The following is a 27,320-nucleotide window of genomic DNA, read 5'->3' as shown; positions in this document are numbered from 1 at the left end:
AAAGGCTCGCTCACCCCAGGGTTTGTATTCTGACCTGGGCACTTCCAGCAGAAACTGATCTGCTGACCTCAGAGCTCTGCCAGGACTGTTAAAAGCTCAGATAAATACGACGGGGCGAGGCCGCTAAGAGCTTTAAAAACACACATTAAGAGTTTAAAATCAGTTCTATAAAGGACAGGAAGCCGATGGAGGGAGTTAAGAACAGGAGTGATGTGCACACGTCTGTTGGGATACAGGTCGTTTAGGCCCCCTGCAGTCGTTTAGGCCAGGCTACCTGAGCAGCTGAACTCTTTATTACTGTACATTCGTTGTTATAAGATATAAGTCAGCTCTACTGGTCTGTCTGGGTAGCCTACATATCTATGGTAAATTATGTAAGCTATTTTTATGAGCCCTGGATAGAGGGATGTTGAGCATGTTTGTAACATCCGGTATTAATGTGAAGAGCTTTTATTTTGTACACAAGACAGGAAGTGGTTCCGGTGTTAACCTGTAACTCAAGGTGTGTGAATAAAGTGCTGCTGCCGTTCAAGCCAGCGAATGTGAGAACGCTACCTGTGGTTCTTTTATATACCTCAATATAATAATAAGAAGACCCTCGGTTACATTGGTGGCAGCGGTGGGATGTCCGTTTACTGGACGTCCATCCCGAAAAACAAAGTTTGTGAGGTACAAATCAGAGAGTGATAGTTAGGTAGCAAAGGCTAGCCACTGCTAATCCCGCGTGGCGTGTTTTTTTTTTTCTTTTCGCTGTACAGTTACCGCGGGATCCGCGTGAAGGACATCAGCCATCGTCTTGTCGATAGACAGTAAATAAAGTTAAAAGGACGGTGAGGCACAATGTGGCTGCATGATGCTGATCCCCTGGATCATAAGGGACGAATGGGAGAGCTTTCTTTCGTCGGCAATGTAAAGATCGACCTCCCACCGCCTTTCACCGGCGAAGAAAAGCAGAGTTTCTCAGGCTGGGCAAGACAGTATGAGGTTGGTGTGAGAGCTCTGGTTGGAGGCTCCAGGCTGGATTATGAATATGAACTTGCAAGGATTCTGCCAACACGACTATCCAAGGCAGCATCTCTTCTGTGGGATAGCTTACCGGCAGCAGTGCAGGCTGACTATGCGGCTGTGAAGGAGAAGCTACAAGAAGCCTTTGGACAGAGACATTTCCTGGACTGTTTTAGAGCAAATCTCTCTGCTCGTCCCCGTGCCCCAGGTGAGAGTCTGGAAGTGTATGCAACAGAGATTAGTAAGCTGGTTCAGGATGCTTTCCCTGGTTACGGGGGAATAGCTCACAAAGAAGAAAAGTTCAGACGGTTCCTCGCGGGGCTTGACCCGGCTCTAAGGGCTAAGTGTCATGAGCAAGGGGCTACTGACTTGGACGAGGCTTTGGTGATTGCAGGACGGTGTGAGATGGCTCGAGAGACTTTAAAATTGGACTATGTTAACAGCCAGTCCCACCCACCTCTGGTTGGTGGAAGTGCAGCAGCAATGGTGCAGTCTGTATCTGATGGCGGCGGGCTGTATCGTGCTGTGGACAGACTTACTGAGGACATAAGAGAGTTGAGAACGGACATGAGACGTATGGTGGAGGACAACAACCGGCTGAAGTCAAATCACCCCACTGATGGATGGAAAAGACATTCTCCACCACATGGAGGTCAGTGCCAGTGTACCTGTGGGGAGCTGGGCTGCCAGTCACGCCGAGCGCCAGTGGGCTGGAGAGGTCGTTCGCCTGATCGTGGTTGGTCGGACAGACGTGGCGAGGAGAGCCACAGAGAGAGAGATGGGACATCCTCTGAGCAGCAGGCCCACTCTCCACGTTGGCGGAGCCCCAGCCCTGCCAGGAACACCTTTGCTGGAGAGACACGGCGGCGGACGGGAGTGCGCTTTCTTTCTCCAAGGCGGGAGAGCCCTGCTCACCAGTCGGGAAACGAGATATAGCTGGTGTTGTGGCCCAAACGTCAGCTGAAGAACGCAAGGGCCCCCAAGAAAGAGAAATATGCGCCCTTCTACCAGATACTGTTCAAATTCAAGACACTATGAAGCCCAGATGCACTTCTTATGTGAGGGGCAGCCTGGAAGGTATGGAGATAAATATATTGGTGGACTCAGGATCGACAGAATCATTTATCAGCTCTGATTTTCGCATGGCTGTTCCTGCTCTACGCACACGACCTCTGAATGCTGAGCTGAGTGATGCACGTGCTGTGAACGGTCAGATGCTCGACACATTGGGCACTATCACTGCCACCCTTCATCTGGGCAACAAATTCTGGCAGCATGTGTTTTATGTGATGAGAGGTTCTACACAAAAAGCACTGTTGGGACTGGACTTTTTGAGAGCAAATCATGCCCTTTTGGACTTTAAACAAGGTCGACTGCAGTTGAGAGACACAGCTGTCCCACTGTTAAGGACCAAGGATTTTATTCCAGAATGCTGCGATGTTTCCATCACAACGGCAGTCACACTACCACCCCTCAGTGAGATGATGGTGCCTGTTAGCCTGACGCCAGCTGGGCTATCTGATCCACTAGCAGACTTTATGGGTTATCTGGCGCCCAATCTTCCAAGAGGCAGTGAGTGTGTGGTGGCTCACACAGTGACCTCGATAAAAGAGGGGGCCACAACCGCTCGTCTGCTCAATCCTACAGACCAGGACATTCCACTGAGAGAAGGCATGCATCTTGGTGAGTTTTACTCAGTGCAGGAACCTTCAGCTCAACTCTGCTCTGCCATTGCAGTCGGTGATGTACCCTCTGTGTCTCTCGACGATTCTCCACTTAACGAACAGCAAAAAGAACAGCTGATTGCACTGCTGAGGGAACACACAGACATCTTTAACAACACAAAGGGGCCAGCAGGGAAATGCACCCTCATCCAACATCGTATAGACAGGGGATCATCCTCCTGTCCGTCAGCGCGCCTACCGCACTTCACCAGAGAAGAGGGGGGAGATTGACCGCCATGTGGATGCCCTGTTAACACAGGGGATGATTGAGGAGAGCTGCAGCCCCTGGGCCTCGCCTGTCGTCTTGGTCAAGAAAAAGAATGGTGAGTGGAGGTTCTGTGTGGACTATCGACGTCTGAACAGTGTGACAGTTAAAGACTCGTATCCACTCCCGAGAGTTGATGACACCTTGGATGCGCTGGCAGGTGCTGTCTGGTTTAGCACATTGGACTTTTCTAACGGATATTGGCAAGTGGAAGTTGCCGAGGACGACAGAGAGAAGACTGCCTTCACTACAGGCAGGGGCCTCTACCAGTGGCGTGCAATGCCTGCAACATTTCGGCGCATGATGGAACTGGTGCTTAGGGGCCTGCCCTGGCAAGTGTGCATGGTCTACCTGGATGATGTGTTGATATTCAGTCCCACATTTGAAGAGCACCTTTCCAGGCTACGCAAAGTGTTTTCCCGGATTAAGACAGCAGGACTCAGACTGAATCCTGCAAAGTGCCATCTGGCACGTAATCATGTGGTGTTTCTGGGCCATGTGGTTTCCAGTCATGGACTACAGCCGGACCCCAGGAATACAGAGAAAGTGAAAACCTGGCCCGCACCCCAAAATCCAACAGAGGTAAGAGCATTTGTGGGCCTGTGCTCTTATTATAGACGCTTTGTGAAGGACTTTGCCCGGCGTGCGGCCCCGCTGCACCGGCTGACTTGTAAAGACATTTCATTTGACTGGACACCTGAATGTAATGAAGCTTTTGAGTATTTGAAATCAGTGTTGTCAACTGCTCCTGTTGTCATAATGCCTGACTTTAACAGCCCCTTTAGAGTGTATACAGATGCCTCCCAGGAATCGGTGGGAGCTGTGCTGGCGCAGGACAAGGAAGGGCTGCAAAGAGTGGTTGCATATGCCAGTCAGTCACTTGTCCCCACCGAAAGGCGCTGGTCCACATTTGACAGGGAACTGTGGGCTATAGTGTGGGCTGTACGTCAGTTTAGACACTACATTGGATCAGCAGCTTTTACCATCATCACTGATCACAAGCCCCTTTTAGGCCTCCGCAACATGGCTCTCGACAAAGATCCCACTGGAAGAAGAGCCCGGTGGGTCCTGGAGCTAGATCCTTACAACTGGGTCATTAAATATAAGGATGGACAACGACACACAAATGCAGACGCGCTTTCACGGAGGCCTCAACAACCAGAATCCTGTGTGTCCATGGTCACCCTCTTGGATGCTGCGATTCAAGTGAATGTCATCAGCTCGGAGAAGGAAAAGACTGTGTCACAGGCAGTTACTCCAGCACCGGAGATAGTGAATCGGCTAGGCTCGGATCTCAACCCAGATGGTCAGCCTACGGAGACAGATAATGAGGCGGATGTGCTCTCATTCCTTCAGGCTCTGTCAAGTGAAGAACAGGGGATGAGGGAGCTTCAACAGGCTGACTTGGATACAAAGCCAGTCATGAACTGGATTGAGGGGGATGGATCTCGTCCACCTGGGGCGAGGATGAGAGGCAGCTCTCGGTGGCTTCGCAAATTATGGACCGAATATCCCCGCCTTTCAGTAGTAAATGGACTGCTTTGTCGAAAGGTGAGCTCATCTCTCACTGGAGATGCTCTGTGTCAGGTGGTGGTGCCTCGTTCCCTCAGATGTGCTGCAGCACCTGCACGGGGGCCCGGTATCTGCACATTTCTCGGCGGAAAAAGTGTTTGAGCAAGCAAGGCAGGTGTGTTACTGGCCCTCTATGTTTACAGACATCAAGCTGTGGTGTGACTTATGTGTGCCTTGTCAGACCCGCAGAGCACCCGTGCCAAGACATCGGGCACCTATGGGTGGGTCCCCAGCCACACGACCATTTCAAAGAGTGGCTGCTGACATTCTTGAGCTGCCTGTGACATCAAACGGAAACAGATACGTGTTGGTGGTGGAAGACTACTTCACCAAATTTGTGAATTTATATGCTCTTCCCAACCAAACAGCCCAATCGGTTGCAGGTTGCCTATTTGAGGACTATGTTCTTGTGCATGGAGTTCCAGAGACTGTTCACAGTGATCAGGGTCGGCAGTTTGAAGCTGAGATTGTTCAAAGACTCTGTGAGCTTTTGGGAATAAAAAAAACACGCACCACTCCCTATAATCCGAAGTCAGATGGGATGGTGGAACGCTTTAACAGAACACTGATAGACCAGCTGGCCAAGTTATTGCAGACTTATGGAGGGGAGTGGCATGGATATGTTAAGCATGTGGCTTTTGCCTACATCTGTTCATGCCTGCACCAATTACTCCCCATATTTTCTGACACATGGACGTGAGGCCCGTATTCCTGTGGATGTTTTATTGTTGTCTCAGAGGGCCAACTCCTACTCTTCTTGTGGCTATGATGACTTTGTGACATCACTCATGGGCAGATTGGATGCTGCTTTTGGTGGAGCCAGGCTGGGTTCTGCAGATGCTCATGAGAGACAAAAACTTTACCATGATGGCGTGGCTCGTCATCGGCCATACACTGTGGGGGATTTTGTTTGGCTGCATGATCCTACAGAGGATCGATTGAAACTGGCTCCTCATTGGAAGGGCCCTTACAGGGTCATGGCAGTGTTAGACACACAGGGGGAGCGAGGACTCACCTATCGCATTGGGGATCCTTCCAGCTGTACGGGGAGTGGGAAGGTAGTACACTATAACAGACTGAAACCTTACACGCTGCCGAGGCCTTCTGCTCTTTCCACTACGTTGCCTGAGTTCAATGGAGAGCCACAAGAGTCACTTGCTACAGTGGGTTTGGATGTGGGTCAACACCCTGACTCAGGGGACGCACAACATAAAGTTTCCCGGTCAGGAAGGCTCCTGAGACAACCTGCTCATTTTAGGGATTATGTCTCATACAGTTAGATTATCTTTGTTCATTAAGTCATGCTGTTGCAGTTAAGAGAGGGAATGTTAAGACAGTCAGCAAATGCTCTGTTTTGCCAGGTTAAATGTGCTGTAATGATACTTTGTCTTTGTGTGTGGTTTTGCATGTCCAAACGCTGTGGTGTATCAGCTTCTGCTGGTGTGCATGATAATGTGGTGGGCCGTGCTTTACTGTGACTGCACTAGTCAGGTTGCATTGTGTCGGGACTGCGTTGTGTTTGTTTTCATTGCAGTACTTTAAGTGTATGGATAAAGCTAATGTGGTCTTTACAGTTTTTTGTTGAAACGAGGACGTTTCTTTTTGAGGGGCCGTAGGTATGTAAGCTATTTTTCTGAGCCCTGGATAGAGGGATGTTTGAGCATGTTTGTAACATCCGGTATTAATGTGAAGAGCTTTTATTTTGTACACAAGACAGGAAGTGGTTCCGGTGTTAACCTGTAACTCAAGGTGTGTGAATAAAGTGCTGCTGCCGTTCAAGCCAGCGAATGTGAGAACGCTACCTGTGGTTCTTTTATATACCTCAATATAATAAGAACAAGACCCTCGGTTACAATTATTTAATAACCAACTTTAGTGTGGAAACGTTTTTTTTATTTAATAAATGGTGATTTATAAATTCATAAAATTGTGGAAATAATCATCCGCATTGCCACATTCATTGGACAATGCTGTATAATACAAATTCGGTTAGCTTAACAATGCTAAATCGCGATCATGCTAACGGACATTTTAAAGAGTGCAAATACACACCAGGAGCAAGAAAACACTATCAGAAAGGTAAGTAACATGTACACATTCATTTCACATCAGTATGAACATAACTTACATCGTCAGTGACTGCCGCACCGGTGTAAACATGTCGAGTGGTGAACGTGAAGAAAGGAAGAGGAACTGCACAAACCGTCTTCAAAATAAAACGCCCACTTCAAATAATAATGAATGTACAATAATAAAGATTTCAGCTGCTCAGGTAGCCTGGCCTAAACTACTCCTATGTTGACCTAAACGACTGCAGGGGGGCCTAAACGACTGCAGGGGGGCCTAAACGACTGCAGGGGGGCCTAAACGACTGCAGGGGGCCTAAACGACTGCAGGGGGCCTAAACGACCTGCTCCCGTCTGTTGGTGTTGGTTAAAGACGGGCAGCAGCGTTCTGCACCAGCTGAGGGCGGCTGAGAGAAGACTGGGAGAGCCCACATAAAGTGCATTAAAATAAAACAAATAAAAAATAATAAAACAAATAAAACTTATAAAAAATAATAAAACAAATAAAACTTATAAAAAATAATAAAACAAATAAAACTTATAAAAAATAATAAAACAAATAAAACTTATAAAAAATAATAAAACATGTAAAACAAATAAAACTTATAAAAAATAATAAAACATATAAAACAAATAAAACTTATAAAAAATAATAAAACATATAAAACAAATAAAACTTTTTTCTGTATCTACTATTCAGTAGCAGCAGTGTCAGGAGAACTATGGGACAAACCTGGATCCAGATGTTAGCAGCTGACTCACCTCTGCCAGATGTTAGCAGATGACTCACCTCTGCCAGATGTTAGCAGCTGACTCACCTCTCTGCCAGATGTTAGCAGCTGACTCACCTCTCTGCCAGATGTTAGCAGCTGACTCACCTCTCTGCCAGATGTTAGCAGCTGACTCACCTCTCTGCCAGATGTTAGCAGCTGACTCACCTCTCTGCCAGATGTTAGCAGCTGACTCACCTCTCTGCCAGATGTTAGCAGCTGACTCACCTCTCTGCCAGATGTTAGCAGCTGACTCACCTCTGCCAGATGTTAGCAGCTGACTCACCTCTCTGCCAGATGTTAGCAGCTGACTCACCTCTCTGTGCTCTGCCAGCAGCGACAGCATGTTCTCCATGTCCACGAACGCACTCTGAATCAGCCTGCAGACACACACCGTGCACAACTTTCAGCACGTTTAGTGACACCAGCGCGTTCCAGCTGTTAGAAGAATGCATCATGTGACTGAACATGTGACCGGAGTTGCGGCTGCTGCCCTGAAAGGATCCGCGGTGTTGAGGCTTTGGGCTTTCAAAGGGGTGAAAGTTGATATCTTTGAAAGACTAACAGCCCTGAAACGCGTGGATTTCACTTTGAGCTCAGCAACCGGCTCTTTACGTCTCACCTGTAGTAGGTGCCGAACCAGTTCAGAGGAGTGTACAGCTGGATGATGTAGGTTCCAAACAGAACGTAATCTCCGACCTGTGGGACGGAAGGATGTGCAGTTTTATAAAGGAGCCGTTCGGCCTCAGGACAGTCCCGACTGTCCAGTTAGTGCCTGCAGGGAGTCAAAGTTTGAGCCCCTCAGGCAGCTCCTGCTAACTCCTGCAGTTCATCTATTTACTTCTTATTCATATGTCTGCTCAGGTAAATGTATTTATTTATTTTTACCTTTATTGTTAAATGTACAAATCTGTTTGTTATTTATTTAGTTTACTGATGTTAATTATTCTTATTCTTATTATTTACCCTACTCTTCATACTGTAGATTTGTTTATAGCTGATGTTTACTCTCTATTTTTATTCTATTTGCTTGTTTTTCTGTACTCTGTTGCAACACAATTTTTAAATCCAGGTTAAAGACATTTCTGTTCTCATGTGTCTATGCATGAAATCTGCACGATATCTTTGAACTTATCTGGACTGTTGCTGGTTTTTAATTATTTTAATTATTTTATTTGTTTCTCTTTATATTCTTTTATGTATTTTAATGCTTCTTCCACTCCCTGCTGCAATGCTTTTATTTTATGTGTAGCACTTTGAACTGTTTGTACATGAAATGTGCTATAAATCAATTTGATGTGATTTTGATTTGATATCCATCTATCTCTCTATCCATTAAAACATTTGTAATTGTTTCCAAAGGTTTTTATCGTACTGGCACATTGATCAAAGACACAGAGGAAATGAAATGTTTCCAGAATGTTATTTAGATTCTGATCAACACGCAGTAACAGCTCTGCATCGAAATAAGAAAGGTTAACATTAGGGATGGGAATCGAAAACCGGTTCTTGTTGAGAACCGGTTCCCAGTGTTTCAGTTCCTTGGACTCGTTTTGGAGATTTTGCAAACGATTCCCTTATCGATTCCAGTTGGCGCGAATGACGTCACCACGCAGCGTTGCGTGGCGAGTCCAGCGCAGCCAGCAGCCAACAGTAAACATGGCGCCCAAGCGGTACAAACGCTGGAAAGTTTGGTTCCACATCCCTAAAAAAGACGACAACAGGGCAACTTGCAAAGTGAATATTTCACCAAAGGGAGGAAATACTACCAACATGCAATAACTATGAATGAATGTCGCGTTTTCGATCCGCTCCGGACTAACGTTGGTGAATCTGAACCCAGCAACGTTAGCAACGTTAGCAACGTTAGCATGTCCTCGGCTAACACTGCAGGTCACTAACTAACAAACACTGCCTATCATGTTAGCAGCATTTGCCTGATTGTAAAAGCTGCTGTTAGTAACGGTTAAGGTTAAATGAATGCCTTCTCAGGCATTACATTTAGATGAAATCATGAGAGACAGAGCCTGACTGGCTCAGAGCCAGAGGCTGGTGGTACTACCCCCAGTTCACCTCTACCTCCAGCTTCTCCTTTCACCAGAGCAGGAAGAGTTCAATTACCCAGGCCAGGATAGACCAATGTGGACCTCACCGTTGTTGGGTTTGTGAGGTCATGACTCGTGTTACTTCTAAACTAAACAAAGTTGATGCTAATCGACCGGTTTGTTGTCCTTTTTCTCCAAATGAGAATCGATAAGGGAACCGACAAAGAACCGAATCGTTAAGCAGAATCGAAAATGGAATTGGAATCGTAAAAATCTTATCAGTTCCCTTCCCTAGTTAACAATCACAGGTTCAGGTTCAGGTTCAGGTTCAGGTTCAGGTTCAGGTTAGCTGCTCCATACCTGGAACTGTCCCAGGGACACCAGGTAGGCGCAGAGCAGCGAGCCGGCCAGCAGCCCCGATCCGATGATGATGTTCTGGGCTTGATTCAGCAGAGCCAGAGACGCTGAGCTCTTCCACTCACAGCGCTGCACAAACACAGGCAGCAAACCTTTCACACCTGAGGGTTTTCAGTTCCACCTGAAGCTGCACCACAAACACATTTATTCTTTATCCTTCACCTCACCTGATACCTCAGAATGGCCTCTTCAAAGCAGCGGACCTCATAGCCTTCAGCGTTGAAGTATTTCACCTGGTGGAATGATGAAGTTTAATGTGACAACATGACAAACGTGAGCAGGAAAATCACCCCGAAGGTTCGGTGGTCTCTGCAGAGGAGTCTTTATAAAGCCTGTGAGCTACAGACTTACAAAATAAAAGCCTGTGAGCAGCAGACTTTTACAACAATAAAAGCCTGTGAGCAGCAGACTTTTACAACAATAAAAGCCTGTGAGCAGCAGACTTTTACAACAATAAAAGCCTGTGAGCGACAGACTTTTACAAAATAAAAGCCTGTGAGCGACAGACTTTTACAACAATAAAAGCCTGTGAGAAACAGACTTTTACATAATAAAAGCCTGTGAGAGAGACTTTTACAATAATAAAAGCCTGTGAGCAACAGACCTTTACAAAATAAAAGCCTGTGAGCGACAGACTTTTACAACAATAAAAGCCTGTGAGCGACAGACTTTTACAACAATAAAAGCCTGTGAGCGACAGACTTTTACAAAATAAAAGCCTGTGAGCGACAGACTTTTACAACAATAAAAGCCTGTGAGAAACAGACTTTTACATAATAAAAGCCTGTGAGAGAGACTTTTACAATAATAAAAGCCTGTGAGCAGCAGACTTTTACAGCAATAAAAGCCTGTGAGAGAAACTTTTACAACAATAAAAGCCTGTGAGCAGCAGACCTTTACAACAATAAAAGCCTGTGAGCAGCAGACTTTTACAGCAATAAAAGCCTGTGAGAGAAACTTTTACAACAATAAAAGCCTGTGAGCAGCAGACCTTTACAAAATAAAAGCCTGTGAGAGAGACTTTTACAACAATAAAAGCCTGTGAGCAACAGACCTTTACAAAATAAAAGCCTGTGAGCGACAGACTTTTACAACAATAAAAGCCTGTGAGCGACAGACATTTACAACAATAAAAGCCTGTGAGAAACAGACTTTTACAAAATAAAAGCCTGTGAGAAACAGACTTTTACAAAATAAAAGCCTGTGAGCAACAGACATTTACAATAATAAAAGCCTGTGAGAAACAGACTTTTACAAAATAAAAGCCTGTGAGAGACAGACTTTTACAAAATAAAAGCCTCTGAGCGACAGACTTTCATAAGGAAGAAAGCCGGCGCTGTTATTTACCGTCTCAAAGTTGAGGAGTGAGTCGACGGCTCTGGACTTTGCGTTGTTGTCCTGGGTGTTCATCTCTCTGCGGTACTTTGTTCTCCACTCTGTGATGAGGACGGTGCAGGCTGCAGACAGGAAACAAGCTGCTTCATCTCTGCTCAAAGCTCTGAACCATCACTCAAAGTCCAACTCTGCCCCTTGTCGCCACTTCTGTTGTATTGGCGATCGAGCCTTTAATGGCTGGATTGAACGTAGGTTAAAAATCACATAAAATCACATTTTATGCGGACGACGTGCTGCTGTTCATGCTAAACCCTCTGTATCAGGCCCTCGTCTTATCCAGATTATTGACCGGTTTGCTGTTCTTTCTGGTTACAAAGTTAATTTTTCCAAATCTAGAGGCAATGCCTCTGGGTAATTTACAGCTCCCACCAGATAATCCCAATCCCTTCCCATTCAAGTGGTCCGCTGCTGGTTTCATATATTTGGGAATATGTATCACACCTAAATTCAATCAATTGTTTCAAGCTAACTTTAGCCCACTATTTGATAAGATTAAACAAGATATGGAGAGATGGCATAATCTTCCAATATCATGGCTGGGCCCAATCTCACTTTTGAAAATGAATATTCTCCCACGCTTGTTGCTTGTTGCTGTCACATCTATCTGGATCTGATCCTTCCGTTTGGGTTTTTGATTTTTCTGTTGTTGTTCCCAGCTTCTTGTTGTTGTTGTTGTTTTATTACTCTGTCTAGTCTTGTCTTTTGTATGTCTGCTTATTGAAAAATTTAAACACATTTAAAAAAAAAAAAAAAGTCCAACTCTTACTTATCTGGGAGTGACCTTTGACCTTTGATCTGAGGTCGGACAAACAAATGTTGTCAGGACTAGTTTTTTCCAGCTGCGTCTCCAAAGTTAAAATGTTTTTAAGTCGTCATGACCTTGAGAAAGCCGTCCATGCCCTGATAAGTTGAAGGTCAGACTGTTTTAATGCTCTTTATGTGGGCGTCTCCCAGTCTTCTCTCAGCCGCCTTCAGCTGGTGCAGAACGCTGCTGCCCGTCTTTAACCAACACCAACAGACGTGTGCACATCACTCCTGTTCTTAACTCCCTCCATCGGCTTCCTGTCCTTTAGAGAACTGATTTTAAACTCTTAATGTGTGTTTTTAAAGCTCTTAGCGGCCTCGCCCCGTCGTATTTATCTGAGCTTTTAACAGTCCTGGTAGAGCTCTGAGGTCAGCAGATCAGTTTCTGCTGGAAGTGCCCAGGTCAGAATACAAACCCTGGGGTGAGCGAGCCTTTTCCCAAAGCTGCCCCCAGGCTCTGGAATAAGCCCCCCGTCCAGCTGCGTCTTATTTCTGACCCGGGCCTCTTCACATCTGGGCTAAAAACCTGCTTATTTAGGATGGCTTTAATACCCAGTAGCATGATGGCACTTTTATCTTATTTATTTTGTTGCTTTCACTGTTCTTTTATTGTTTTTATTTGTTTGTTTTTACTTACGGTGCGTTCACACCGCGTTACTGCCGCGGGTGTAATTAAATTTATTCGCCTCATTCGTGCGAATAAAAAACGAGGGGCTATTTGGCGCCATTCCCTCCATTTCATTCTCTCATCACCCGTGGCTGACATAAGTACCATCGCATCCTTGTACCTGCTGTGGCAGTCCGAGATTCGTCTGAAACTTCCAGCGGTATTTCAGGCTCAGCAGGCCCCAGTTTGATGACCTGCTGGAGAGGATCGGTGCCGTGATCTCTCGGCAGGACACCAACTACAGGCGCTCCATTTCAGCTGCGCCTGTCCATCTGTTTCCGGTGAGTGGCAGATAAATCAATTAAAAAGGCAGTCATGTCAATAAACCCACTGCTATAGTTTTTAACAGCTAAATGAATTATTTTCTGTGCTGCAGATATCTAGCTACTGGGGACTCCTTCCGGACCATCGCCAACAGCTTCAGGGTCGGGGTCTCCACCGTCTCCTCTGTTGTCAGCGATGTGGTCAGTGCCTTTTGGGACTGCCTTGTGGAGGAGTTCATGGCTGTGCCCACCACGGACGAGTGGAGGTCCATCGCAGGGAGTTTTGAGGAGCGGTGGAATTTTCCTCTCTGCTGTGGAGCGCTGGATGGGAAGCACGTTGTGCTGAAAGCCCCTGCAAACAGCGGATCCCACTTCGACAACTACAAGGGAACATTCTCTCTGGTTCTCTTGGCAGTTGTAGATGCCCGGTATTGCTTTCGGGTGGTTGATGTCGGGGGCTATGGGAGGAGCAGCGACGGAGGGATTCTGGCCAACTCAGCTTTTGGTCGAGCGCTTCAGTCTGGCACTCTCCAACTGCCTGCTGACCTGCCACTACCAGGAGCTGAGCACCGCGGACCACAGCCACACGTGTTCGCCGGTGATGAGGCGTTTCCACTCCGGAAAAACCTCACCAGGCCCTTCCCTGGACGTGCGCTTCCAAAAGAGCGACGGGGGTTCAATTAGCGTCTGTCCAGAGCTCGGCTGGTTGTGGAGTGTGCCTTTGGCGTCCTTTCCTCACAGTGGAGGATGTACAGGCGTGCCATCGAGGTCCAACCTGAAGTTGCAGAGAAGTGTGTGAAGGCGACCTGTGTTCTCCACAACTTCATGAGGAGTACAACCCAGACAGCTGCAGTGAGGAGCATCCCAGCTGGTGAAGTGGAGCCACTGCCAGGTCTGGGAAGACTTGCTGCCAACAACTCGGGAAGAGAGGCCATCAGGGTGAGGGAGACCTTCACATCCTTCTTCTCTGCTGAGGGAGCGGTCCCATGGCAAGACACCGTGTAGTGCACCCCCAAAACGGCTCTTTTAAGAGCCACCCACACATTACTGCAGGGCAAATATTCTTTAATATGAGCACCAAAATAAATATACCTGTGTCTGTACCAGCTCCTTCTGGTTCCTATCCCGGTAGGAGGGTGAAGTGGTGTCGTAGAGCACCGGGAGCCCACAGACAGCGACTATCAATTTTTCCTGGAATAGGCGGGATCCCGGGACGCATGACGTAGTCCAGAATCTCAACGCTGATAGGCTGTCTGACGCAAATATTTCCCTAAAGTTGGATTTTCATAACTCGCGCGGATTCGCATCTTTTCACTCGCGCGGCGGCATTCGCCTCATCACGCCGCCGGCTCGAATCTGCGTCTTTGCATTGCCTTTGTATGTAATCACGTCGCGCGAACGATTCCGGTGTGAACGCACCGTTATTCTTCTCTTTATTTAAACTGCCAGTGGAGATTAAACTTTCACCAAATGGAGACATTTTTAAATCCAGGTTAAAACATTTCTGTTCTCATGTGTCTATGCATGAAATCTGCACGCTATCTTTGAACTTATCTGGACTGTTGCTGGTTTTTAAATTCATTTAAATGATTTTATTTGCTTCTCTTTATATTCTTTTATGTATTTTAATGCTTCTTCCACTCCCTGCTGCAATGCTTTCATTTTATGTGAAGCACTTTGAATTGTTTGTACATGAAATGTGCTAGAAATAAACTTGATTTGATTTGATATTTAAAGCCTACTTTAGGCTCTTAGTTTTCCCTAAAACTGAAGCCTGAGCGAACAGTAGAGCAGAAGCGCAGCCTCACTGAGGTAGAACAGAAGTACAGCCTCACTGAGGTAGAACAGAAGTACAGCCTCACTGAGGTAGAACAGAAGCACAGCCTCACTGAGGTAGAACAGAAGCGCAGCCTCACTGAGGTAGAACAGAAGTACAGCCTCACTGAGGTAGAACAGAAGCACAGCCTCACTGAGGTAGGGCAGAAGCGCAGCCTCACTGAGGTAGAACAGAAGCACAGCCTCACTGAGGTAGGGCAGAAGCGCAGCCTCACTGAGGTAGAACAGAAGCACAGCCTCACTGAGGTAGAATAGAAGCACAGCCTCACTGAGGTAGAGCAGAAGCGCAGCCTCACTGAGGTAGAACAGAAGTACAGCCTCACTGAGGTAGAACAGAAGCGCAGCCTCACTGAGGTAGAACAGAAGTACAGCCTCACTGAGGTAGAACAGAAGTGCAGCCTCACTGAGGTAGAACAGAAGTACAGCCTCACTGAGGTAGAACAGAAGTACAGCCTCACTGAGGTAGAGCAGAAGCACAGCCTCACTGAGGTAGAACAGAAGTACAGCCTCACTGAGGTAGAACAGAAGTACAGCCTCACTGAGGTAGGGCAGAAGCGCAGCCTCACTGAGGTAGAACAGAAGCACAGCCTCACTGAGGTAGAATAGAAGCACAGCCTCACTGAGGTAGAATAGAAGCACAGCCTCACTGAGGTAGAGCAGAAGCACAGCCTCACTGAGGTAGAACAGAAGCACAGCCTCACTGAAGTAGAACAGAAGTACAGCCTCACTGAGGTAGAGCAGAAGCGCAGCCTCACTGAGGTAGAGCAGAAGCGCAGCCTCACTGAGGTAGAACAGAAGCACAGCCTCACTGAGGTAGAGCAGAAGCACAGCCTCACTGAGGTAGAGCAGAAGCACAGCCTCACTGAGGTAGGGCAGAAGCGCAGCCTCACTGAGGTGGAACAGAAGTACAGCCTCACTGAGGTAGAGCAGAAGCACAGCCTCACTGAGGTAGAGCAGAAGCACAGCCTCACTGAGGTAGAACAGAAGTACAGCCTCACTGAGGTAGAGCAGAAGTACAGCCTCACTGAGGTAGAACAGAAGCACAGCCTCATTGAGGTAGAACAGAAGCACAGCCTCACTGAGGTAGAGCAGAAGTACAGCCTCACTGAGGTAGAACAGAAGCACAGCCTCATTGAGGTAGAACAGAAGCACAGCCTCACTGAGGTAGAACAGAAGCACAGCCTCACTTAGGTAGAACAGAAGCACAGCCTCACTGAGGTAGAGCAGAAGTACAGCCTCACTGAGGTAGAACAGAAGCACAGCCTCATTGAGGTAGAGCAGAAGCACAGCCTCACTGAGGTAGAACAGAAGCACAGCCTCACTGAGGTAGAACAGAAGCACAGCCTCACTGAGGTAGAGCAGAAGTACAGCCTCACTGAGGTAGAACAGAAGCACAGCCTCACTGAGGTAGAACAGAAGCACAGCCTCACTGAGGTAGAACAGAAGCACAGCCTCACTGAGGTAGAGCAGAAGCACAGCCTCACTGAGGTAGAACAGAAGTACAGCCTCACTGAGGTAGAGCAGAAGCACAGCCTCACTGAGGTAGAGCAGAAGCACAGCCTCACTGAGGTAGAGCAGAAGCACAGCCTCACTGAGGTAGAGCAGAAGTACAGCCTCACTGAGGTAGAACAGAAGCACAGCCTCACTGAGGTAGAACAGAAGCACAGCCTCACTGAGGTAGAACAGAAGCACAGCCTCACTGAGGTAGAACAGAAGCACAGCCTCACTGAGGTAGAACAGAAGCACAGCCTCACTGAGGTAGAGCAGAAGCACAGCCTCACTGAGGTAGAGCAGAAGCACAGCCTCACTGAGGTAGAACAGAAGCACAGCCTCATTGAGGTAGAGCAGAAGCACAGCCTCACTGAGGTAGAACAGAAGTACAGCCTCACTGAGGTAGAACAGAAGCACAGCCTCACTGAGGTAGAGCAGAAGTACAGCCTCACTGAGGTAGAACAGAAGCACAGCCTCACTGAGGTAGAACAGAAGCACAGCCTCACTGAGGTAGAGCAGAAGTACAGCCTCACTGAGGTAGAACAGAAGCACAGCCTCACTGAGGTAGAACAGAAGCACAGCCTCACTGAGGTAGAACAGAAGCACAGCCTCACTGAGGTAGAGCAGAAGTACAGCCTCACTGAGGTAGAGCAGAAGCACAGCCTCACTGAGGTAGAACAGAAGCACAGCCTCACTGAGGTAGAACAGAAGCACAGCCTCACTGAGGTAGAACAGAAGCACAGCCTCACTGAGGTAGAGCAGAAGTACAGCCTCACTGAGGTAGAACAGAAGCACAGCCTCACTGAGGTAGAGCAGAAGCACAGCCTCACTGAGGTAGAGCAGAAGCACAGCCTCACTGAGGTAGAACAGAAGCACAGCCTCACTGAGGTAGAACAGAAGCACAGCCTCACTGAGGTAGAACAGAAGTACAGCCTCACTGAGGTAGAGCAGAAGCACAGCCTCACTGAGGTAGAGCAGAAGCACAGCCTCACTGAGGTAGAGCAGAAGCACAGCCTCACTGAGGTAGAGCAGAAGTACAGCCTCACTGAGGTAGAGCAGAAGCACAGCCTCACTGAGGTAGAACAGAAGTACAGCCTCACTGAGGTAGAGCAGAAGCACAGCCTCACTGAGGTAGAGCAGAAGCACAGCCTCACTGAGGTAGAGCAGAAGCACAGCCTCACTGAGGTAGAGCAGAAGTACAGCCTCACTGAGGTAGAACAGAAGCACAGCCTCACTGAGGTAGAGCAGAAGCACAGCCTCACTGAGGTAGAACAGAAGTACAGCCTCACTGAGGTAGAACAGAAGTACAGCCTCACTGAGGTAGAGCAGAAGCACAGCCTCACTGAGGTAGAACAGAAGCACAGCCTCACTGAGGTAGAGCAGAAGCACAGCCTCACTGAGGTAGAGCAGCATGCAGGTGAGAACGATGAGGCCGAACCAGACGCTGAAGTAGGACACGAAGTAAATGATGGCGATGATGATGTCGAAGACGGTGGGGAGGATACTGAACAGGATGTAGCTGAGGACAGAAAGCAACGCCGGGTTAGAGGAGCGCCGGATGGTTGGAGCTGAAGCTCCCCCCCCCCCCCCCCGCCTCACCTCAGCAGGCTGTTGATGGACGAGGTGCCGCGGTCGATGCTCCGCAGCACGTCGCCGGTGTGCCTCTCCAGGTGCCACCGCAGGGACAGGCCGTGCAGGTGGGAAAACAAACGCACCTACAGGGCGGAGGAAAGGGACAAAGAGGAGCCGAGGTGGAGAAGGTGGAGGTTAAATATATCGGCTGTGAGTGGCTGAACGTCCTGTGACTCACAGCTGCTCCACCTGCCGATATTTACACGTTTAAACTGTTAAAATTCATCAATAAGACACACACACATTAGGTCTTGGGGGGTCATAGCACTGAGTGGTATCTAGTGGGCGGGGCTCTTTGGGTATGTAGGCTGCCCGGAGGGCCACACTCCCAATTCCACAAGGTTGGCTGCCCCTCAATTTTAAATGCTCAGTATTAGGAAAGAGCCAGAGGGGCGAGGGGAGGAGTCTTCCCGCACCCCTGTTGCCTGTTTGCTGCCTGGGGCGGGAGGGGCCAGGAGGAGGAGTGGCTGGGGCGCCTGGCCCTCTCGGGTGTTTGGTGGCGCTCGGGCTCGCGGGGGGGCGGTTAATCTTGTATTTAAGATTATATATAATAAAATAATACAAATAATATAATATGTTGTTGTGTTGGTGGCGGGGTAAGTCTTTTTATTTTAGGGGGGATGGTTCGCCCAGGGCGTAAATCTAGCCAGATCCACCGCTGTGTCTGATTGTCTGTACGATCGTTCCCTTTCTGCGGTTTACATACTGCATACTACATCCTACTTACTACATACTACATACTGCATACTGCATACTACTTACTACATACTGCATACTGCATACTGCATACTGCATACTACATACTGCATACTACATACTGCATCCTGCATACTGCGTACTACATACTACTTACTGCATCCTACATACTGCATACTGCATACTGCATACTACATACTGCATCCTGCATACTGCGTACTACATACTGCATACTACATACTACATCCTACTTACTACATACTACATACTACATACTACATCCTACTTACTACATACTGCATACTACATACTACATCCTACTTACTACATACTACATACTACATACTACATACTACATACTACATCCTACTTACTACATACTGCATACTACATACTACATCCTACTTACTACATACTACATACTACATACTACATCCTGATCGATCAGACAGTATGCAGAGCGTTTACCCACAATGCATTTGGCTCCTGCCCGAGCCGAAATCAGCCGGCCTGAAGCTGATTTCCCTTAAGCTCTAAACTCTGTAAACTTTAGCAACATTTGAAACATTTTCAGGTGAGAAAGTAGTCGTTTAGATCCCCAACGTGTTGAAAACCTGACAAAATACCGGCTGTTTACAACTTTGTTCCCACGAATTCGGCGCTACTAAAGCTAGCCGCAGTGAGCTAACGCACTTCCTGTTATTTTCACAAAATAAAATACCCGTTGCCTTTTATCATAGGGAAAGCCATTACCATACAATTGGTGCTTTTGTTTTGAAAACAGGAAGTGAACCTACCCTCGTTGTAGCTAGCTTGAAACTGCCGTTTTGACAGGAAATGACGATCGGTGACGTCACGTTACGTTGCATCTTGGGTAGTTTGAGTATGAGTAGTAACCTCATGATGCATACCCAACATTTCAGAGAATTTAGTATGCATCCGGGAACTTAAAAAAAGTTAAAGTTAAGTATGAGTAGTATGAGTAGTAGGAGTAGTATGCGGTTTGGAACACAGCCACAGAGTTCAGAATGAACAGACAGGTGAGGAAGAACTGGGAGCTACCTGGACGCCTCGGCTGGTGAACTGCTGGACTCTGATCCACAGAAACTGACGGAGGTTGCTGATGAATCCGGACGTTCCTTCAAACGCAGGAAAAGGCAAAGAGAGCGTGAGCGATGAGACGAAGGCGATCTGATGGTGTGTGAGCAAAGAACCATTTTCACAGGTTTACCTGCTCCGCCTCCCTGCAGGAACTTGAGCAGAGCGTAGACGCCCACAGTGGAAACCAGAGAAGTCCAGAGGCCTCCTGCAGAGAGCTCGTTCACTGTGTAACGGAGTTAAGGTGCAGCGTGATTCCACTGGCCATAAAAATACTCTCGCACAACACAAAATAAGTCCTACGGTACTTAAATGCAGCACCCCTCGAGGTTAAAGGGACAGTTCGCCTCTTCTGACATGAAGCTGTATGAGTAAATGTATTACTCTTGTATTATATTATACTCGTGTATAGCTTTTAGCATTTAGTTTTATTTTAAATGTGCTGCCATATGAATGAAAGTGCCATAACATTTGTTGTGCAAACACACTTTTTTACTACATATTTACTACACTTATCAAAACAATATGCGTTCAACAGAGTAATACAATTGCATCACAAAATGGTTCTCCAGGAAAAAGTCAGAGCTCACAATCTCTTGGCCCTATTTTCTCTCCCTTCGTATCACTGCCTGCTGTGCAGACCGAGCAGCAAACACCGTAACAGGCGCGGCTGTCGGCAGGCGGCAAATGTATTACTCTTTTGAACGCATATTGTTCTGAGAAGCAAAACGCTTTATTTTTTAAACCCCAGCCAACTAGCTGGACTACCTTCATCAACACCAAAACGAGGCTGGAACTCTGCTCACAGGACGCAGCAGGGGGTAAGAAGATGTTCAGAAATGATGTTGCTGATATGGGATGTTACACAGCTTCATGTCAGAAGAGGAGAACTGTCCCTTTAAAGAGGCGAACTGTCCCTTTAAAGAGGCGCACTGTCCCTTTAAAGAGGCGAACTGTCCCTTTAAAGAGGCGCACTGTCCCTTTAAAGAGGCGAACTGTCCCTTTAAAGAGGCGCACTGTCCCTTTAAAGAGCCGAACTGTCCCTTTAAGGTTGTGCCCCCGGGGTAAACAGCAGTCGGACCTTAATGTCTCCCTGGTAGGTGTCGAGTTATGAGCTCAGCTATTGTTTTATATGAATTACTTTAGTTTTATTACTGAGGTTTAAGTTGTATTTTATGGTTGAGCACGTTCTTTTTCATAAATGTTGACAGTATTATTGTCTATTTTTTTGTTTATAAAATGGCTAACCTGGACTTTCCTTTCACATTTTTCAGATGTTTTTTACTGTGTGTGAGGAAACCAGGACTGACTGTTTTAATTCCCCACCAGAAATAAAAGTCTTCTTCAGTGATAAACAGGGGTAAAAAGCCGCTACACCTGCACACACACACACAGTTTCCACCTCGTCACCAGCATCAGAATCATTTTACTTCAGTTAAAAGTTAAAGTTAAAAGTGTCTCTGATCTCATCAAACCTCCTTCTCTTTCACCACCTTTATGAACGAGCCCAGGAAACAATGACGTCATAAAGAAGAGAGAAATGAAATGCAGGAGCAGATCCAGACAGAGTGATGAAGGTGCTCAGAGATAAATTATAAATTAGTGATGAAAAGAAACGCGTTCTTTCACATTTGGGTGGGGGGGTGTTTCCCACTCTTTGGCCTCACATCTTGGAATCGGAGGGTGGGAGGCGGCTCGGACCCGGAGACAAAACCTCCGTTGTACCGGTGTGTTGACTCCAGGAAAAAGGCCTCTAATGCCGTCTGAGCATGAGTGGCAGGAGGGGCGACCTCCCTGCAGACCCTCCGTACGCACACAACAGCTTCCACGCCTCCCTCATCACACAAAGCAGCGCCGGCCTTTCATGTCGGTCCAAGAGCCAAACGGCCGATTTACTGAGAAGGAAAAGCAGCCCAAGACAAAGTAGATGCTGACTTCCTCTGAAGGGGAAACTTCTGGGTCTCTGTGGTGGTGGAAGCTGAGCTGCGTACAAAACAGGCAACAAAACGGGCAACAAAACAGGCAACAAAACAGGCAACCAAACAGGCAACAAAACAGGCAACCAAACAGGTAACAAAACAGGCAACAAAACAGGCAACAAAACAGGCAACCAAACAGGCAACAAAACAGGCAACCAAACAGGCAACAAAACAGGCAACAAAACAGGCAACAAAACGGGCAACAAAACAGGCAACAAAATAGGCAACAAAACAGGCAACAAAACGGGCAACAAAACGGGCAACAAAACAGGCAACAAAATAGGCAACAAAACAGGCAACAAAACAGGCAACAAAACAGGCAACAAAACAGGCAACAAAACGGGCAACAAAACAGGCAACAAAACAGGCAACAAAACGGGCAACAAAACAGGCAACAAAACGGGCAACAAAACAGGCAACAAAACAGGCAACAAAATAGGCAACAAAACAGGCAACAAAACGGGCAACAAAACGGGCAACAAAACAGGCAACAAAACAGGCGACAAAACAGGCGACAAAACAGGCAACCAAACGGGCAACAAAACGGGCAACAAAACAGGCAACCAAACGGGCAACAAAACGGGCAACAAAACAGGCAACCAAACAGGCAACAAAACAGGCAACCAAACGGGCAACAAAACGGGCAACAAAACAGGCAACCAAACAGGCAACAAAACAGGCAACAAAACAGGCAACCAAACAGGCAACCAAACAGGCAACCAAACAGGCAACAAAACAGGCAACAAAACAGGCAACCAAACAGGCAACCAAACAGGCAACAAAACAGGCAACAAAACAGGCAAACAAACAGGCAACCAAACAGGCAACAAAACAGGCAACCAAACGGGAAACAAAACAGGCAACAAAACGGGCAACAAAACAGGCAACAAAACAGGCAACAAAACAGGCAACAAAACGGGCAACAAAACAGGCAACAAAACAGGCAACAAAACAGGCAACAAAACGGGCAACAAAACAGGCAACAAAACGGGCAACAAAATAGGCAACAAAACAGGCAACAAAACAGGCAACAAAATAGGCAACAAAACAGGCAACAAAACGGGCGACAAAACGGGCAACAAAACGGGCAACCAAACGGGCAACAAAACAGGCAACAAAACAGGCAACCAAACAGGCAACCAAACAGGCAACAAAACAGGCAACAAAACAGGCAACAAAACAGGCAACCAAACAGGCAACAAAATAGGCAACAAAACAGGCAACAAAACAGGCAACAAAACAGGCATAAAGTCCTCCATCTACCCCACCTGAAAAGGCCTGAAACAAAGAGGTGGAGCACACCATCAACCTTTAACAGGAAGGTGGAGCACACCATCAACCTTTAACAGGAAGGTGGAGCTCACCATCAACCTTTAACAGGAAGGTGGAGCTCACCATCAACCTTTAACAGGAAGGTGGAGCTCACCAAACTTTAACAGGAAGGTGGAGCTCACCACCAACCTTTAACAGGAAGGTGGAGCTCACCACCAACCTTTAACAGGAAGGTGGAGCTCACCATCAACCTTTAACAGGAAGGTGGAGCACATCATCAACCTTTAACAGGAAGGTGGAGCTCATCATCAACCTTTAACAGGAAGGTGGAGCACATCATCAACCTTTAACAGGAAGGTGGAGCTCACCATCAACCTTTAACAGGAAGGTGGAGCTCACCATCAACCTTTAACAGGAAGGTGGAGCACATCATCAACCTTTAACAGGAAGGTGGAGCTCATCATCAACCTTTAACAGGAAGGTGGAGCACATCATCAACCTTTAACAGGAAGGTGGAGCTCATCATCAACCTTTAACAGGAAGGTGGAGCACATCATCAACCTTTAACAGGAAGGTGGAGCACATCATCAACCTTTAACAGGAAGGTGGAGCTCATCATCAACCTTTAACAGGAAGGTGGAGCACATCATCAACCTTTAACAGGAAGGTGGAGCACACCAACCTTCAACAGGAAGGTGGAGCTCACCATCAACCTTTAACAGGAAGGTGGAGCTCATCATCAACCTTTAACAGGAAGGTGGAGCTCACCATCAACCTTTAACAGGAAGGTGGAGCTCATCATCAACCTTTAACAGGAAGGTGGAGCTCTTCTCTGTCATGTGACCACAGCACCATCTAGTGTTCTGGAAGCAGAATGCAGGCTGGTTACTGCTCCGGCTGCATCATTAAATTCAGCCGATAATGACAAACATAAATATGCCAGTTAAACTGCCTTCAGACTTGTTCACTTATACCCGAGTTTAGATTTGGGGATCTTACCGATGTTCTTGGAGTAAATGGGCACCAACACGTTAACCAGCCGCTCTGCTGCCAGCAGGCCCAGACACAGCAGCACGAGTCCCTGCAGCGCCGCCGAGCCTTTGGGCCAAACGTAGGGCAGCAGCAGCCTCAGCTTCCCCCCACAGCCCTGCCAGGCCGAGGGGGCGGAGGGGGGCATCTGAGGAGGGAGAGAGAAACTAAGTGAACCCCTGATCCAGCAGCTGGTAGCAGCAGCGAGTGAGAAACTAAGTGAACCCCTGATCCAGCAGCTGGCAGCCGCAGTGAGTGAGAAACTAAGTGAACCCCTGATCCAGCAGCTGGTAGCAGCAGTGAGTGAGAAACTAAGTGAACCCCTGATCCAGCAGCTGGCAGCCGCAGTGAGTGAGAAACTAAGTGAACCCCTGATCCAGCAGCTGGTAGCAGCAGTGAGTGAGAAACTAAGTGAACCCCTGATCCAGCAGCTGGCAGCCGCAGTGAGTGAGAAACTAAGTGAACCCCTGATCCAGCAGCTGGTAGCAGCAGTGAGTGAGAAACTAAGTGAACCCCTGATCCAGCAGCTGGCAGCAGCAGTGAGTGAGAAACTAAGTGAACCCCTGATCCAGCAGCCGGTAGCAGCAGTGAGTGAGAAACTAAGTGAACCCCTGATCCAGCAGCTGGTAGTAGCAGTGAGTGAGAAACTAAGTGAACCCCTGATCCAGCAGCTGGTAGCAGCAGTGAGTGAGAAACTAAGTGAACCCCTGATCCAGCAGCTGGCAGCCGCAGTGAGTGAGAAACTAAGTGAACCCCTGATCCAGCAGCTGGTAGCAGCAGTGAGTGAGAAACTAAGTGAACCCCTGATCCAGCAGCTGGTAGCAGCAGCGTGTGAGAAACTAAGTGAACCCCTGATCCAGCAGCTGGTAGCAGCAGTGAGTGAGAAACTAAGTGAACCCCTGATCCAGCAGCTGGCAGCCGCAGTGAGTGAGAAACTAAGTGAACCCCTGATCCAGCAGCCGGTAGCAGCAGTGTTTGAGAAACTAAGTGAACCCCTGATCCAGCAGCTGGTAGCAGCAGTGTTTGAGAAACTAAGTGAACCCCTGATCCAGCAGCTGGTAGCAGCAGTGAGAAACTAAGTGAACCCCTGATCCAGCAGCTGGTAGCAGCAGTGAGAAACTAAGTGAACCCCTGATCCAGCAGCTGGTAGCAGCAGTGAGAAACTAAGTGAACCCCTGATCCAGCAGCTGGTAGCAGCAGTGAGAAACTAAGTGAACCCCTGATCCAGCAGCTGGTAGCAGCAGTGAGTGAGAAACTAAGTGAACCCCTGATCCAGCAGCTGGTAGCAGCAGTGAGAAACTAAGTGAACCCCTGACCCAGCAGCTGGTAGCAGCAGCAGTGAGAAACTAAGTGAACCCCTGATCCAGCAGCTGGTAGCAGCAGTGAGAAACTAAGTGAACCCCTGATCCAGCAGCTGGTAGCAGCAGTGAGAAACTAAGTGAACCCCTGATCCAGCAGCTGGTAGCAGCAGTGAGTGAGAAACTAAGTGAACCCCTGATCCAGCAGCTGGTAGCAGTTAACAGCTAACTGAGGCCTGCAGAGTTTGAGATGTAGCTCTTGGGTTTCTGCTTTTATAGAGCTGCTCACACTGACTGATGATCAGTTAATCAGATTTTTGATCAGTTAATCAGATTATTGATCAGCAGCTCCTGGCTGCTACGAGCAGGAAGGGTTCACTTAGTTTTTCACTGCTTCTGTGTTTTGTCTCAGTTCTTGTTCCGTACACAATGACCCATCTGAGGTTGGATTGACCTTTGAGTAGAACGCTCCTTTTTTTTTTTAAAGAAAAACTCTTATTTTTCCTTTGATACCTCAGAAGACATAAAACAAAAGTAGGACCAATAAAAACTGAGGTAAAAACCACCTGAAACCATTAAAAACCTGCACAGAGTCGGCGCCGTACGGCTGGAATGTGGAACAGTTGTTGGGTTTAAAACGTCAGTCGAGTAAAAACAAAACTCACCTCAACATTTACGGCTGGTTTCCCTCCCGTTTCCCTCCTTGTGGTGACGTCTGCCATGTGGTCTACGGCAGTTTGTCTGGTTGTAAATGAATCTGTGCTCCAGCAGGAAAACACACAGATGATGGAGGTTAGCAGCAGGTTTAGCTCCGCCTTTAAAGTGGCTGCAGTCAGCGCTTTGCTTTGACCAGAGCTCTGTGTGTGTTTCCAGCTAAAAACTGAACAATGTTTCAGCTTCAGCAGCTCTCTGTGGGCCGGACACACATAGCATGTGCTGGTATACGCTGTATGAGTTTCTTGCTCAGCTCTTCATAGCTAGCGAGTGCTTTAAGCAAATCAGCATTAGCTGGGTCAGGTGCATTTAACACGGCAGCTTTAACTAAGCCTAAATCTAGAGCAGCAATATCACAAGGTGATGTAGTGCTGACTGAAATGGGTGTGTGGTGACTTTGCATGCGAGTGCCTGTGGTGATTTCAGGAGGTTTTTGGATGATGACAGAACCATCAGACAAACCAACAATATCAACAAACTTTTCACCACTCTGCACAGTATGTAAGTCAGAATCACCCTTTACCTTTAGAAGGGGCATATCATCACGATCTTTCACTACCTCATCAATGGCGTCTTTTAACATCAGCAACTGGACCATTCCTTCGTCCTCCGTTTCCAGTAACTGCTTACTATACATGAACGAGTTGATGTGGTCGTAATATACCTCCTGATCCCCCTCCATAAGCTCTGACTGGTCCGCATCCAACGCTGGCTCCACCGCTTTGGCAACTCGAAAGAGCTCTTCAGTTGACATGGTGAGCAGGCTCTTCCTGATGTCCCACACCAGGCTCTTCCTCCCACCATGCGACATGATGACTTTACGAGTGACTTCTTGTTTCCCTCACGGCTGGCAACACAGCTTGATGATAGCACAGTCGGCTTTGGATCACAGACCTTCACTCGCCCACGGTCGCACTCCCCACGGCTGGATAGGGCTGTTAGTTGGCGGCTGGATGGTACGGCCCTGTCTCCTAGTTGCTGGTCAGCGGTATCATTGACATCACTCGGCTTCCAATCCTATAGATGGCGCCGAAGTATCCCGGACGAGGCCCCAAGAATCTGTAGCGGGTCCCGGCTTGGTCGCCGCTGGCAGATATATAGACAACCCTCTGATAGGAGTGTTCTGTAAATAAGACAGAAATCAGCAAAACAGGACAACTGTTGCTCATTTCATCTGGATTATGAGCCCCTCTTTCGCGGTACCTTGCAAAGAGTCCAGGTGACGCTGCCAGTAAGTGCTGCCCACTAGTGTCCATCTCATGCAACAGCATGACAGGTGGAC

The 27,320-nt window shown here is 47.6% G+C and overlaps 1 protein-coding gene across 1 annotated transcript in view; it reads right to left on the bottom strand.

Annotated features, from left to right (window-relative positions):
• The window catches only part of abcb6b (ATP binding cassette subfamily B member 6 (LAN blood group) b), a 95,821-nt gene extending 68,972 nt beyond the window's left edge, over nucleotides 1-26,849 (bottom strand). The window contains exons 1-11 of the mRNA XM_075478603.1: nucleotides 26,562-26,849; nucleotides 23,997-24,174; nucleotides 19,880-19,972; nucleotides 19,711-19,787; nucleotides 17,920-18,035; nucleotides 17,718-17,839; nucleotides 11,212-11,321; nucleotides 10,032-10,097; nucleotides 9,808-9,933; nucleotides 8,025-8,101; nucleotides 7,719-7,782 (exon numbers count right to left, since the gene is read on the bottom strand). Coding sequence (XP_075334718.1) covers nucleotides 7,719-7,782; nucleotides 8,025-8,101; nucleotides 9,808-9,933; nucleotides 10,032-10,097; nucleotides 11,212-11,321; nucleotides 17,718-17,839; nucleotides 17,920-18,035; nucleotides 19,711-19,787; nucleotides 19,880-19,972; nucleotides 23,997-24,174; nucleotides 26,562-26,849 — 1,317 coding nt within the window. The remainder of the gene's footprint in view (nucleotides 1-7,718; nucleotides 7,783-8,024; nucleotides 8,102-9,807; nucleotides 9,934-10,031; nucleotides 10,098-11,211; nucleotides 11,322-17,717; nucleotides 17,840-17,919; nucleotides 18,036-19,710; nucleotides 19,788-19,879; nucleotides 19,973-23,996; nucleotides 24,175-26,561) is intronic.
• Between the last annotated feature and the right edge of the window lie 471 nt (nucleotides 26,850-27,320).

This window comes from Odontesthes bonariensis, chromosome 12, assembly GCF_027942865.1.
Source record: "Odontesthes bonariensis isolate fOdoBon6 chromosome 12, fOdoBon6.hap1, whole genome shotgun sequence".
Taxonomy (NCBI): domain Eukaryota; kingdom Metazoa; phylum Chordata; class Actinopteri; order Atheriniformes; family Atherinopsidae; genus Odontesthes; species Odontesthes bonariensis.
The sequence above is the reverse complement of the archived record's forward strand: the minus strand, read 5'-3'. Positions and strand labels throughout refer to the sequence as shown.